Below are 11,342 nucleotides of genomic sequence, written 5' to 3' on the forward strand. Positions count from 1 at the left end.
ACCTGGGGGGTATAGGAGGCAGCTGATCAATGATTTTCTCTCATCATTGATGTTTCTATCTCTCTCTCCCTCTCCCTTCCTCTCTGACATTAATAAAAAATGTTTTTAAAAAAGATATCACAAGTGTGAATGCAATGCAATAATAACTCAACTTTTTTTTAAAAAAGCAACCACTTATTTAGTCCACAAGTCTGTGCTTTGACAATTTGTAATAGGAAAGCTAGGTAACTATCTGTGTTACCTGTGCTGACTCTTATGTGTGCAGTCAGCTGCTGAGTCAGATGAGATCTGGTTCATCCATGATGGCCTTCCCTAGGATGATCCTGGGATGCTTTTTCTCTGATCCAGGTGATCTTTTGGTCTCCAGCAAGAGATCACAGGCTTGGTCACATGGTGGTTGGGCAGGGCTTTGGGGGCCATTTGGAAAAGTGCAAGGCCTTGTGAGTTCCATGGTCAGAACTGGCATCACATCAATTCTGCACTGTTTTATAGATCAGAGCAAGTACAAGACCAATCCAGATTCAAGTGGAGAGAAAGCCTCCATATCTTGATGGAAGAAGCTGAAAATCACATTGCAAAAGAAGTGAACACAGAGAGGGGAATAATTGTGGCTATTTTTGTAAATAATCTACTAGGGAGACTTTCTCAACTTCGTTCACTGCTACGTCCTAAGCACCTGGAATAGTGCCTAGCCCATAGGTGTTCCAAAATTATTATTTGAATGAATGAATGAATGAATGATCTGCCCACCACTCCTGAACCAGAAGCTATCCAATAAGTAGCCCCTTCTCTGTTGCAAATTTTTACAATATAGTATAGGTTTGCAGGAAACTATATTGCTTGTGAATATTTGCTATCACAGTCCTGTCTCTACTGTTCTTTTAAAGTTAAAACGAGCTTTCACAGTTTGATTTCTCTCTTCTTTAGTTCTTGTAAATTCAGACTAATTGCTCCCACAGATCTTGAAGCACACTGTAATTCAGAGAATGCTTTTCCTCCTAGGACCTTGGAGAAGTTTCAAAATACTTTCTCATCAGTCTCCACAGCTACATAACAGCATAGGTGAGGTCTGTTGTCTACTCTTTCCTCCCTCCTCCCCCTTTTCTCCCAGCCAGCTGGGCTCCTTTTCTTTATTCAAGGATGAAACCACAACAGAATGACCGCTTGCCAGTGTAAGATAGCTCCTGGAAATCCTGGCCTGGGGAACTTTCTGGAAGGCTGGACAATTGAACGGAAATGACTGAGATAGGATCAGATATTGAAGTGTCTGTGCACCCTGTTCATTTCCCCATCCCTCCCTTTGCCACATAAGCAAAGTGGGTTAGAAAATAGAAAAAAATAACTGAATACTCTAGCCTCATGGATCGAGATTTTCTAGGAATATATACTTTAAGAATCAAACAGGTCTGCTATGATTCTAGATAAGTGGACTTGAAGAGCAAACTGAATTACTTCGTTCTCCACTTGGTCACCTGGTCAGACCCAATCTTCTGGGCTTCCTGTGTCATTCTTAAAATACTGCCTAACACAGTGCTTTTGGTTACAATTCTTGAAAAGCTGTTGTAGTCCTTAGAACTGTGCCCTATCGAAAAAACAACAGGTCCTACTAAAAAAAAGGCTTCAGCCATCAGAAAATTGATTCAACCATTGCTCTATGAGGTAGCATTCCTCGTATACCCAAATGATAGATTGTTCAAAGGCTGTGACATGTATCAATACCTTTTCCAGCAGGCCCCTTCTATCTGGTCTGGAACTTCTAGCAGAGGACAAAGCCTTTCTATAGTTACAGATAACACTGAAAAAGCAAAGACCCATGGGAAAAGCAACCCTTGGCTTGCCCATTTTCATTATTTATCCAGATCTCCTTGGCTCAAAACCTCATCAGCATCTTGAATTATCTCTGCTCATATCCAGGCACGAAGTCCTGCCAATTCTTCCTTTGATGTATTTTCCAGAATCGTACTTGTTTTCATTCCTTCTGCCAGCAAGCATCCCACCTTCAGTCCTTTATTGTTTCACACCTGCATCATTGAAATCACCTTCAAACTGGACTCTTCTGCTTTCATCATTAATGATTCCCACTGACTACAACTATAGGTCTAGCTATTTCACTGGAAATTATAATTCTTCCATATATGATCACTAGCACTTTTCTTCTACTCTGATCCACTACTATATGAATCTTCTGCTTTGGCTAAAATAGTTTAATTGGTATTTCCAAAAGAATCTGCTACCTCAAATTTAAATTGTATAGTCTATGAAAACACTTGGCAAAACACAAACATTATATAAGCATGAATTATTCTGTCTTGTACTTACTTCTGGTCATCTGTTGTCATCCTTTAATAATTAAACATATTTTCCTTATTCATATGCTCTGCCCCTTAGTCTGCTCAGAACCTTCCTCCTTTTATCTAGTGACCACCAACCCTCAATCCCTTTACTTTATTTTTATATTATTGATTTTTAAAGAGAGAGAGGGGGAGAGAGAGAGAGAAACATTGATCAGCTGCCTCCTGCACACCCCCTACCTGGGATCAAGCCAGCAATCCCAGGATGTGCCCAGACAGGGAATCGAACTAGCAAACTTTCAGTGCACAGGACGACGGTCCAACCAACTGAACCACACTGGCCAGGACAATCTTTTGACTTTAGATGCGTCTTCTCTCTCTTCTCAGAAGCTCTGAATTGACACAATACATGGAAGTTTTGAACCTGCACCTCTCTCTAGGATCACCACATCCATAATCAACCCAGGCTACCAGTGGTCCAGCACTCCAGACAAAAATTTCATCCCAGGCCCATCTGACAGGAGGAAGGGATCAGGCTGCCGTGGGCACCTCATGAAGCATGTCTGCTTTTTCATACCCCATCATGTGCCCAGAGCTCATTTCTGGATGATCCACACAGCTTTCCCTACCCAATCTTTTGAATCCACCACAGCCCAGAGTGATTTTTGTCCTGTGAATTTTTGTAGTGCCAAACTCCTATGATTTGTCCTATTTAGATCATAGTTATATATTCTGCCATTCATGCTTACTTAGCTTTAGGAGCTTATTCTTGAATAGCCAAGTAGGTTGAAAACTCCTGCTTCCAGGTGACAAGAACATCTTATATTATCTGTAGTCCCATATTTCAACCTTTTTTCAACAACCTAACATGTGATAGCTGCTAATTGATTATCTGGGCTTGTTAGTCACAGTGGAAGTGAATGGTAAGAAGTCCCTCCCTTTATTGGAGTATTGATAGAGATTCAATACTATTGAAAGTCAAACACCATTGTCCCCTTGGAGAAAGAGATGCAAGCCAAGAAGGGAGCTGCCCAGAATCTAAGATAAATGTGCCAATGCATCATTTTACTGAAGATCAGAGGTGCATTTATGCAACACTTTTCAAATTCTCTCAACTCCTCTGCCTTTATTTTTATTATTGGGAAGATACTAATAGTGAAGAAAATAAAGTGAAATAAGCATTGTGAAATAAGTGAAATAAAGAGTTACTTAAAATAGAGTCAGGAGGCTATCAAGTAAGTTAGGCCAAAGCACCCAAGGTACATCTTGTGTCTCATTTCCAAAAGCCCTATTGCTAAACCTGTTGTTAAACTCAGCTCAAAACATCCTGGAGCCATACACATCCTGGAACAACAACCTCTACATGGGCATATCTGGACTTTACTTGCTTCCTTATAGGATTCAGCTCCCTCTGAACATATTGGAACGAACCAATCTCTGTTAACCTAGGCAGCAAGCCTTCATTTGCATGCAAGAATTACATTGTGTGGGTTTGGCCTTTATCAATCTTGCCTTTCCTTTTCTCTGCCGTGCACAGTTTGGGTTGCTACCTGAATCTGTGTCTCCAGATTGTGATCCTTTGCTCAAATAAATACATTTTTATAGCCTATACCCTTCTTTTGGCTAACAATATGTGTACATATGTACTAGTATTACCTGAACTAGGCAGGTAGGCTCTTTTGTGGCCACAATATCCCTAACCTTTGTTTTCCCCCTGGCATTTACCTGAGTTCACCTTGCCTTGAAGCCATCAATCTGATACCAGAAAGCAGAGGAATTAGCAAAGAGAGCATGGGAAACTAGAGGCATTGCTGATGATTCCAGTAGGTGAAGGAGCCAGCATAAGACTTGATTTTAACACAGTAATAGGTCTCACACATTGAGCCCCACTATCTGAGATCCACCCAGAAAGGAAAATGCCCCTCCACTTTTAATTTAGTGACAAACCCCAAACCATTGCTTCATTTGAATCCGAGGGAAGCCATTTTCTTCTAGCGGGACATTGTGGGGAGACCAAGGAGGGGCCTTAGCACTGTCCACTACTTTGAAGAGGCAGGATGGGCCTCTGTTGCTTTTGCCAGAGGCTGCATTCCTCTTCTGCAGGTCCTCTACCTCATTCATTTTAATTAGACAGATGCCTAAATCTTATCTGTAGGTATCAGTCAGGGACAATGCATGGTTTCCTGGCTAACCAATCAGACGTGACCTTCTCTTTCCAGAGACAGGATTTTTAAAAAAGAGAAATCACTCATCTGGAATGTTTCCGTACTAAAACTAAATTTATTTCTCTAACCGTCAGATCCCTGATTTGTATAGCAGGATCTTCTCCTGGCAACTGTATTCTTTGACTTCAATTTTAAAATTATGTAAATAAATACAAGTAGACAGTGATTCTGATTAAAATAAAGATACATGTGTCACTAGTATCAGTTTATTGTAGCATTGCCATTGTTAAATTCCTTTATTGTCACAGGGAAGAGTGAAAGCCAATTTTGGTGCATGTATACTTTGCCTTAATTTAAATACTTCAAAAAAAGCATCAGTCTCTTTTCTGCTATGCAACTCTTTTGCACATATTCCTAATTTCTCTATTGCCTTGGAAATTATAGTCCAATTGGATGCTCCTTCCCTGTTCTTGTGTAAATCCTCTAAAACAGGAAGAACAAATGTCCAAAAACTATTGCCATAGAGTTCTGTGAGAGACACAAATACCTGGAAGTCTCAAGACTTCAAATGTAATACTTGCTGGCCAAAGCCTAATAGGATGAGGAAATTGAGCAAATTTTGGACTTGAATTATTTTAAATATAGAATTTGTTCTAAGGATTTAGGAAGACAGAAAAGTTTTTTTCCCCATATAGCTCTACTTAAATTATTGTTAGAAAAAGAACAAAATTTTTGAGAGAATAATTGTTGGACAGGATAAGTCTACCTTATTTTCTCCCCCATTGCCCCATTAGCATTACATATGTATAGACAGACCATCCACTGAGTTCCCAGAGTCTTTATACTCTCTCTGTCTAACTGGTTATGATGCCTACTCTCAACTTAGGTTACAGAAAAATATATCAAGTGGGGGCTTTTTTTTCATTTTAACGAACAATAAATGGCTTCAAGTGACAGAGCTGTCTTTTCATCTTCTTAAACACAAGTGACCTTTTCATTACCAACTTTTGCAACACGGTTCTCAAAACAGCAACACAAACATTCAAAAAGTACAGTTGAAGGGAGAGGGGAGTAAGAATACATAACTTTGTGCAATTGCTGGAAAACAATACAGACATTCATCAAAAGCTGTGGTACATTTACACAGTGGAATACTATGCCGCTATTAAAAAAAAAAAAGGACCTTTACCCTTTGAGACAGCATGGATGGGCCTGAAGATTATTATGCTAAGTGAAATAAGCCACTCAGAGAAAGATAAATATCACTTATATATGGAATCTAATGAACCAAATGAAATATGAACAAAATAGGTCCAGAGACAGGGAAGCATGGAACAGACTGACAGATCTCAGAGGGAAGGGAGGGAGGGGGCAGGAAGAGGTTAACCAAATAACTTATATGCATATATGCATAGTTCTTGGACACAGACAATAGTGTGATGAAGGCCTGGGATAGGGTGAGAGCCAGCTGGTGGAAGGGGTCAAAGGGGGGAAATAGGAGACATCTATAATACTCTCAACAATAAAAATAACTTTTAAAATATTAGAGGCTGGATCTAACTATAACAGACTTCTTGATCCCGGTCAGGTCACATGGATAGAAATTTACATTCAAACGGAGCACCAAAATAACTTCCCTTCTGGAGGCAGTATAGATTTTAACCTCTTAGCAGGAGTGGCAAGGCTGAAAGAATAACTTTGGGGGGCGGGGGGCTGGAAGCTTGGAGTACTCCACAAATTTAAAGGGAAAAAAGTCAGTTTCCCTGAGACCTGTGGTGAAAAACAGGCCAGGGGGCAAATGTACAAAGCTCTCAGGGACCCCCCAGAGATGAGCACCCCAAGCTAGGCTTTAGGGCCCCATTATTTGAGGTAACCGCCTCTGAAATCACAGACAGGGATAAACCTATCTGGGCCCCATCGGCTGAAAGCCCAGAATTCCTTTTTGGAAACCAAGGTTCTGGTAACTTTGTGTCCTGGATGGCCTGCAGGACAAACCCTGCATAGTATTAGGACGCGCTACCCAGAGCTATTCCCTTATGCAAAACGGACCAGGGTGGTGAATTAGGAGGAAAGAGTCTGCATCTTTGGGATAAAAATTACCCATTTCAGGTGCCTTGGGGAATGTCAGCAGGAGCCCGGCCGCACACTCAGGCCCCTCCCTCTTTGATGCCGGACCACGCCATCCTGGCGCCTTCCGGGTCTTTCCGGCACCAGAGCCTATTGGGACCCCAGGGCGCGGCCGTGGCCAACCTAACTGTGGTCTAGCGGCGCTTCCGCGCGTCCAGGGGCCTTGGCGCAGGAAGGGACCCAGTCTGGATCGTCCGCTGCGCCTGGTGCGCTAGGCGTCTCCAGCGCACACCGTGGCGGGCGGGCGCCTCCCACAGTAGGTAAGCGGCGAAGCTTATCCCTCTAAACTCGCCTGCACCCGGACAGAAAGAAGTCCGCTCTTCCTCCCTCTGCCTGTCAGTTTCTTTGGTGAGTGCCGACGCCAGGGCCAGCGCGGGTAAAATCGTGCCGCACTCTCCCACCGGCCCAGCCCTGTACTTGCGAGTCGGCTGTAAGAGACAGCTTCTGGCCGCTAGTTTTGAATGCAAGAAAGCAAAGCGTGGGCCGTGCTCGGGATTGTTATTGTGCGAGTTTACAGGGAGAGGTGGGGATTCCCAGGGACACCACAGCCACAGCGAAAAAGCAAGCCCTCCCGCCTTTCCCGCCGAGGAAACTGTGCCTAAGGTCGAGCTAGGACTTCAATGGAAGCTGGGAAAGGAAAGAAGGGATGAGACAGGGAAAAAGTGAACGTTTCCTGGACAAAAGAGCCAGGAATTGGGATGGGGTTAGGAAAGGAGCAAAGTCCTTGAAACTTAAGTCCAAATTCCAGCAGCGGGGCGAGCAGGTGGGAACCCTTACGGTCGGAACGGCGGCGGCTGGGTGTAGTTGACTTTACGTGTGGATTTTTTGCCCTGAACGACTGAGTCTTAAAGTTTCGCCGCGAAAATTTGGGGAGCATATGTGGGAGGAGGCGATTGCTGGGACAAAACATTCTGAGGCCAAAGTTAGAGCCAGGGTCGCTTCTTCAGACCCAGGAAGTTTCCCGCCTCCTCTTGCCCCGCCTGGGGCCCCTCCTTGCAATAACGTTCTCCCAGCGAGAAGGTGTGTGTGTGGGGGGCGGGGGGGGGGGCAGGCCGGGGGCGAGGTCTGGAAGCCGCAGGCGGAGCCACTGAGAAAGAGAAAAAGCAGCAAGTTATCTTAAGGATTGATTCCAGAGGGTTGCGGAAGGCCACGTGGATGCGGCGGGTCTACTGGGCGGCTGCTCCCCCATCATCATCCGCGGCAGAACTTGCACTTGATGATCTTCTTAAAGGCGCTTTGGAAGTCCTTGTTGAAGTAGGCGTAAATGACAGGGTTGAGCAGCGAGTTGGCGTAGCCGAGCCAGTTTATTATGGCGCCCAACAGACTGGGCATGTGGCAGCTGTTCTCGCAGAAGGGCAGGACCAGGGCCACGATGAAGAAGGGCAGCCAGCAGAGGATGAAGGTGCCCATAATGATGCCCAGTGTCTTCACCGTCTTCCTCTCGCGGGCCAGAGCCATTTTGCGCTTTGCCTCGGCGTTGCGCTCATTTTTGTTCTCTAAGGAGGTGGGAGCACAGGGGACAGAACCCGCCTCACAGGGCAACGGCAGGTGCTCTTTGGAGTGGCCCATCAGGTGCACTTCGATCACCTCCAGGGCTGCGCCATCCTCGCCCTGCCGCACAGCTCCATTGGCGCACTGACTGCCCCCTGCCTTATTCTCCACGCCCTGCCCCCATCCTCTGCTCTCGGGCTCTCCATTTATGCTCCTCCTCGGCTGCAGGGCTGGCGACGCCCCAAAGCGGGTGTCCGCTCTCTTCTTCTCCACCTTCTTGACTGTCTTGCGGATGCGAAAGCGCGCGGCTCGAAAAATGCGCCCATAGAGAACTAGCATGAGAAGCAGCGGGATGTAGAAAGCGCCGAAAGTGGAGTAGATGGTGTAGCCATGGTCCTTGCTGATGGTACACGCGTCGGGGTTCGAGCGGTCTTCGGGGGTGCGCCAGCCCAGCATGGGCGGGATGGAGATCAGGAAGCCAATGAGCCAAGTGAGCGAGATGAGCGCCGCGGCACGCCGGGGCGTCCTCTTGTTCAGGTAGTCGATGGGGTCCGTGATGGCCCAGTACCTGTCCAGCGCGATGGCGCACAGGTGCAGGATGGACGAGGTGCAACACAACACATCGAGGGAGATGAACAGGTCACAGGTGACCTGTCCCAGCGTCCACTTGTTGAGCACCTGGTACAGCGCGGCCATGGGCAGCACTAGCACCGACACCATGAGGTCGGTGACTGCCAGCGAGCCGATCAGATAGTTGGCCACGTTCTGCAGGGAGCGCTCCAGAGCAATGGCAGCAACTACGCACGCGTTTCCCAGCACCGCACTGAAGATCAGGGTGCCCAGCAGCAGAGAGGTGACCACTTGGTAGCTGAAGGTCACGTCGGAGATGCCGGTAGCATTGCCGTTTGTCCCGAAGGGACCTTCGGGGGACGTAGTGTTGTTGCCCTGTCCTGGGCTGAGCACATCCATGCCTGCGCGCCCGGCAGGGGAGGGGGAGGGAGAACGAGCTGCGCGAGGATCCCTGGCCCCTCCCCCTGGGGTCGCAGCCCCTTTCTCCGGGGGGTTTCCGGGGAGGGGATGCAGGGGCTCAAGCAGGAAGTTCTTACTGCTCAGGCGAAGGCATCTCGGAGGAACAGCTTCTAGGGCTCCGTGGGCTCCCTGGGTCCAGCGCGTTCAGGAACTCTAGGTGGGAAACGAGTTGGCCAGAGAACAGCTCCGAGGTCTCAGGGCGACAGAGCGGTGGCCGGAACGCCTGTCTCTCGCTGTTCATTTTACTTTGCCGCTGCCCAGCTGGCTGCCGGAGCCGGAGTCTCCCCACCAGCAAAGAGTCTCCAATCCTAGAAGTGTCTGGAATATTGAAACCCCATCCTCCACGGTCATTCTGTGACCCTCCTCTCCTTGATTCTCTCCCTCCCTCCCTCTCTCCCTCCCACTCTTCTCTTTTTTAAAGCCTCCCCTTCCACTCGCCTTCTCTCCACTAGCCTTCCCTTTCAGTTTCTCTCACCCTTTCTTTATCCCTCTGTGTGTCGCTCAGACAGCCAGTCTCCCTCCCTCCCACGCTAACCCTCCCCTCCTAACACTTCCCCAACCCCGAGTGTCTCTTTCCTCTGGGTGCCCGCCCTCCTCTGCCTCTAGCTCAGCAACTTAGCGTTCAAGCCTCTTTTGTCCCCACACTTAGAACTCGCTTGCATACACTTGATCTCCTGGTCAGACCGACATTGCAACAAATACCTTTGCCTCCCACCCAGCCAAACTCGAGGGGAAAATTCTAGCTATCCATTGCTTTATATTTCTGTCAAATTCTTAAGTAGAGTCAGCATCATATAGTGGCAGTTGGAAATAAGGAGACACTAGAAGTCTGAGTCGGGGGGGGGGGGGCGGTGGTGGACAACCCTAGGTCAGTGTGTAAATTATGGTAAATTGATGGAATGAAAATGGAGTGTCAGAATTTTACAGACCACCCCATCCATCATTTTACATTTGACTCCCTTGGGGAGGATGTTGCCTGTGACCTTTTTAACCTTGGGGAACTGGGGGAGAAAGGAGTATAAAGTTCCTGTCAAAAGACAAATAGCTACATTTCCAAAGGAAAACACTCAATTCGGTATGTATTTAGAACACACTTAGACAAGCCTTCCCATCACCATTTACCTTTTTTTCTTAATTATTGTTCAGTATTATAGATGTCCCTGCCGCCCCCCCCCCCCTCTTTCTCCCTCTCTACCTAGCCCCTGCCCCACCCCAGGCCTTCCCCACACTATTGTCTGTACTCATGGGCTATGCATATATGCATATATTTTCTTTGGTTAATCTCCCCTCCAACCGCCCTACCCCCTCCACTTCCGAGATCTGCCAGCCTGTCCCATGCATACATGTCTCTGGACCTAAATTCAGTGAACATTGCCATTCCCCATAGCTTTGTGGTGAGTAAATTTAGGGAAGGGAATCTTTTGTCTATGTGTTGCAATGAGTTCAGGCATTTTATATGTTTTTTTTGCTTTTTTTTACCAGAAAGAAATCTCTAAAGGAGAATTTAGTGGAATCCCTGGTCGCTGGCCCCTGAGTTTCTCTTAAACTCAGAAACTGGATTCAGCACCTGGGACAGCTCTAGGCAATCAGGACTTATGCCGCCACCTTCTGGCAAATGCTTTAGAGCGCCATCTAGGAACCCTTGCAAAAATTAAGCAGGTATTGAAATCCCATAACTTCAAGAAAGAGGAAAAAAAATGGTTATTCAAAGAAAAGAAACATTGAGTCATGTATTTTTATTCTATTCCCTTAAAAAAAACTAGTGTTCTCTTTTGCTCTTAATCATATATACCAAGCTTATATTGTCTAGCTCGTTTTGAAAGCCTGCAGCATCTGTCATTCACAAGTTCTCTCTAGGAATGAGGTTTTAGTAGACTTAAGCAAACACTTTCTCACCTTCATCTGTGTTGGTTTTGTTCCAACAAAGCCTGCACTCTGTGACTCACACATTTGCACACATTCACCAACGGGGGGTGGGGGGGGGGGGGGCGGGGGGCGGATATTGGATTTTCCAAATGGGGATGACTTCACATAGAAAACAAAGAGGCTGCTATTGGTTGGTTCTAAGCTATTTCCTTTATCAAGGAAACCATATTTAATCCCATTTGAACATGGGTAAAGAATTATATTCCTAAACCCTAAATAGATATGTAAATAACAAATTCACTTATACATTCTGATAGCATGACTGAAATAAAGGAAGAGTACAGAATGCAATCCCAAAAGCAGATGACTCCAG

General features: G+C 46.2%; 1 protein-coding gene across 1 annotated transcript; it reads right to left on the reverse strand.

Moving 5' to 3' along the window:
- Positions 1 to 4,622: 4,622 nt before the first annotated feature.
- Positions 4,623 to 9,394, reverse strand: HTR1A (5-hydroxytryptamine receptor 1A). Its single transcript, XM_070411449.1, has one exon. It carries the CDS (start codon positions 9,041 to 9,043, stop codon positions 7,775 to 7,777), a length of 1,269 nt encoding a protein of 422 aa, XP_070267550.1. The 5' UTR covers positions 9,044 to 9,394; the 3' UTR covers positions 4,623 to 7,774.
- Between the last annotated feature and the right edge of the window lie 1,948 nt (positions 9,395 to 11,342).

This window comes from Myotis yumanensis, unplaced genomic scaffold (assembly GCF_028538775.1).
Source record: "Myotis yumanensis isolate MYYU_CA2020_CCGP unplaced genomic scaffold, mMyoYum1.0.hap1 SCAF_4, whole genome shotgun sequence".
Lineage (NCBI taxonomy): Eukaryota > Metazoa > Chordata > Mammalia > Chiroptera > Vespertilionidae > Myotis > Myotis yumanensis.

Coding starts and splice junctions, on each gene's coding strand:
- HTR1A (XM_070411449.1), bottom strand. CDS start 9,043: ATGGATGTGCTCAGCCCAGGACAGGGCAACAACACTACGTCCCCCGAA.